General features: G+C 34.0%; 1 protein-coding gene across 1 annotated transcript; it reads right to left on the minus strand.

Annotated features, from left to right (window-relative positions):
- Positions 1 to 1,669: 1,669 nt before the first annotated feature.
- On the minus strand, positions 1,670 to 3,059 carry LOC112518264 (myb-related protein 308-like). Its single transcript, XM_025125900.1, has 3 exons — positions 2,927 to 3,059; positions 2,687 to 2,816; positions 1,670 to 2,456 (listed from the first exon to the last, which is right to left on the minus strand). Exons 1-3 carry the CDS (start codon positions 3,057 to 3,059, stop codon positions 1,673 to 1,675), a joined length of 1,047 nt encoding a protein of 348 aa, XP_024981668.1. The 3' UTR covers positions 1,670 to 1,672.
- Positions 3,060 to 4,147: the final 1,088 nt, after the last annotated feature.

Consider the following 4,147-nt stretch of genomic DNA (forward strand, 5'->3'; position numbering starts at 1 on the left):
TTTAAGGTTCGTATTACGGTATCTCCTCTCGTCAGACTAAAGAGCCATAGAATCAAATTACTTTTTATTTGGTATTCCCTCCCTACTATATACAAACCATCTTGTTTGTATGTCTCCGTTCTTGTTTTTTTTTAAAAAAAACCCGACATTGTCCGCATACGTCCTGTACATCTTTTCCGCTTCATTTATAGTACGAATTATGCGTTGATCTTTGGTTTAAGCTCGTCATCAACATTGTGGATAAAAGATTTGCTTCCATTTGAACACTCTTCGAAATTGTACTCCGTTTCATGTTTGGAGGGTGTAAGTATGTAAACACATGCTGATTCCATCATAGTTAGTAAAATCAATGAACATTAATATTACATAACTAGAGGAATCAACTGTAAAAACCAGAAAATAGATTTATTTGGTGCGAGTTAAAACAATCATTAATGATCATGAGATGATTAATGTGAACAAATATGAACAACAGGTGAGATCTATTTGGTTCGAGTTCACAAGTTGTTCACAGAATAAAATAATTGACATGAACATATATGAACAAATTGTATATAGATTTATTTGGTGCGAGATCAATCATTAATGAGCATGAGATGAGTAATGTGAACATTTATGAACATGAACATATATGAACAGCAAATGAGATCTATTTGGTTTGAATTCACAAGTTGTTCATAACATGAAAGATAAAGATTAAAATAAAAATAAAAATATCAATATTATAAATGGATATTTTTAGAGATTTTATGATTTTGTAACTCCTCATTAATGGTATGAGAGTTATATATCAAATAAAATTACTCAATTACCCTTGACATTAAATTGTGAACATGATAAAAACCTAATAAAAGAATGAATTATGATTGGTTGACATGGTTTGCAATAAAAACTTTGGTTAACATTTGATCTTTTATATATATATATATATATATATATATATATATATATCCTTGCATTAACTTTATTCTTGTTTTTGATAAAAAAAAAGATAAAATGAGGCTGTAGGGTAAGACTTTCTACGATTTACATGTAGACTATCAGGCTGCCAAGGAGAACAATCATACAAGATCTGTTTGATGGTTCTTGTTTTTTTGATTTACATGTAAACGAACTCGTAAGTGTAAATATATCATTCTTAAAATCTCCTCAAACAAAATCACCAAAGCTTCAAAATCGTTTACATTTACAGCTCCCGTCGCATTGCGCGGGTAGTATATATATATATATATATATATATATATATATATATATATATCCTTGCATTAACTTTATTCTTGTTTTTGATAAATAAAAACAAGATAAAATGAGGCTGTACTTAACAAGTTCGTTTGAATAAATGAATGGTTTCAACGTTAAACACGTAATTTAATGATTTTATTTTTATAGTTATTGAAAGTGACGGACAATTTCTATTCACATGGACCAAGAGTGGTGTTTCCTTGCTTTTGGATATATATATAAACACCCAAAATAACACATACAAACTTTAAAAAAAAAAAATTATTCTACTTGTAAACATTTAATTAATTTGATAATATATACATACATATATATATATACACACACATGCATATGATAGGATCAAGCATGCATGCAAATGCAAGTAGTAGCTAGTACTCTCAAGTCTTTCATATATTTGTGCACCGACATTATCTAAATAGCAAAATAATTAAGAAAGAAGCCATGCAGCAATATTATCTGTTGTTGTGCTTGCTAGCTCGCTCTCCTGCCATGGCCATGATAGAATGATATCTTCTTCTTCCTCACCAACCCCTAACCCTAACCCTACTTCTTCATCATCAAAATTCCAATTCCAATTCCACTCCCACTCCCCATCAACCACTTGCTTCCCATCACCCACATTCAATAAATCGGTTGATGAGCTGCTTCTATTACCACCAACTAACTCCCCTTTTTCGCTTTCAATTTCCTTCCCTTCTTTTCCTCCATTACTAGTTGCATCTTGTGTAATTTTCTCCTCCTCAACAACATCCTCCAAAAGTAGGGCCCCATTCTCAATAAAGTAATTCATCCCATCGTCATCAACCATCATATCTCCATCATCCGAGTGCTGATAACTGCTCGAACAAGTTGGGTCCAAGTAAACATGAATGCTTTCTTTTTCTGTACATGGTGTCAAAGGCGTTATAGGAACATTGACAGGTGAAATCAATGTAGGTGGTGCGTCCCATGAAGTGGTCTTATTGGCGCATACCACGGTGGGGTCCGTCATCAGCTTCTTGTTGTTAGCATTGGAAAAAGATGTATACGTTTTGTTGATCTTCATGGTGGATCGGCTGGTTCTGCCTTTGCGTTTGTGTGGTGATAGGTCGGGCATTGACGGCACCGGCAGCCTTCTCGAGGGAATGATTTTTCGGCTGAGGTGGGAGTTCCAATAGTTTTTGATTTCGTTGTCTGTTCGCCCAGGCAAGTGGGCAGCTATCAAGGACCACCTGTTAAAAAAGTTCAATTTTAATTTTTTCACTTATAAATTAATTTGTGAGAAATTCAACTGGACACTTTTATGGTATGTTGTTCCATGTTTTACATATATCACGTACGCAATTAATTACCAAACAGCTAAGCTAAGCATATTATATATATATATATATATATATATATATATATATATAATGTGTGGTTGATGTGAGGTAGGTATAGATAGAGATGAATGAGTAGTGACCTGTTACCCAAGGATGCATGTAGCTTGGTTATCACATCTTCCTCCTCCTTGGATATGTTGCCTCTCCTTAGATCAGATCTCAAGTAGTTTATCCATCTCAGCCTGCAACTCTTGCCGCACCTCAGCAATCCTGTATATATATATATATATATATATATATATATGTATATATACACCACCCATGCATTAGTATATAAATGTTAACTGGTATAAAAAGATCAATTGAATGGATATATATACCAGCATTTTTGGGTAAAGACCTCCAAGAGCCTTCGCCGTGAGTTTGAATGTAGTCGATCATGATCTTGTCTTCTTCAGCCGTCCACCTTCCCCTCTTCAACCCTACTTTCTCACAACATGGAGCTCTACCCATGGATCTTGATATTTAAAAAAGGAGCTGAATAGCTAGTGATTAAAACCATGAAAGTATGAGAGGGGTTTGGTGATATTTATAGAAAAAGTGCAAATGGTGGTATTTTCAGAAAGATTTCTAGTGTGTTTTGTCTTTAAAGGATGGAGTGATGTGTGTGTATATGGTGGAAATGTTTGCCACGAGTCATGTTGTACTTGTTGAGACCAAGTCCTTTGTCGTGGCTTCTTCACCGTCTAGTCCTGATGACGGGGCACCCATCTCCCACGTTCATCCACCTTTCTCCAAACCCCCGTTCAGTACATCTCCCATTTCCATTCCCACCTGCTATAATTGATCATCACGATCGCGATTTTTATCACATTTAATCTTAAACCCACCTATAATTCATCTCATACATATACGAGGCATGCTGAATTCATCTGTTTTAGAAAGATACGTAGCTACCTAGTTCATCACTTGCATTTGGTGATGATGAATTGAAGTAATTAATTAAATTAATTAAAGGTTGTGAAAGTTGAATTTTTTTGGTAATTAAAGAAGCATAGAGTAGATGGGGGCATGCAATTAAAGGCATGAGCACGACATTTCTGGAAACTACTACTACTACTAGTAGTAGTATGTATTATTAAGGTACACAAAGAACAAAGAAACATACATAGTGTCGACATGAACATATATCATGTGAATGCGGGATCCACCTCCATCAATTCCATCCTCTCTACTTAATTAATTTACCACTAATTCTTTGTTTTTGTTCACAACAATCTTTACTACAAATATCAACATTTTCATATCAAATATATATATAAATTCACATATATATATATATATATATACATATATATATAGACACTTGGGATCATGTGAGACCAGCTTGTTTTCGTGAGACCCGTGAGACCAACATTTTACACTTGAAATTTCACAGCAAAATGCTGTGAAGGTAACTTTTTAAAACCTTCACAGTGTTTTTGCTGTGAAGGTTCGACTTTTTTTAAACCTTGCACAGTGTTTTTGCTGTGAATGTGACTTTTTAAAACCTTCACAGTGTTTTTGCTGTGAAGGTTCGACTTTTTTTAAACCTTCACAAT

Source organism: Cynara cardunculus, assembly GCF_001531365.2.
Source record: "Cynara cardunculus var. scolymus isolate 2C chromosome LG 9, CcrdV1, whole genome shotgun sequence".
In the NCBI taxonomy this organism is placed as follows: domain Eukaryota; kingdom Viridiplantae; phylum Streptophyta; class Magnoliopsida; order Asterales; family Asteraceae; genus Cynara; species Cynara cardunculus.

Excerpts from the sequence above, each read along its gene's own strand:
- LOC112518264 (XM_025125900.1), bottom strand. The coding sequence starts at position 3,059 with ATGGGTAGAGCTCCATGTTGTGAGAAAGTAGGGTTGAAGAGGGGAAGG. Across the intron at positions 2,817-2,926 it reads GTCTTTACCCAAAAATGCTG|GATTGCTGAGGTGCGGCAAG; the intron begins GTATATATATCC and ends ATATATATACAG. Across the intron at positions 2,457-2,686 it reads CATGCATCCTTGGGTAACAG|GTGGTCCTTGATAGCTGCCC; the intron begins GTCACTACTCAT and ends CTTTTTTAACAG.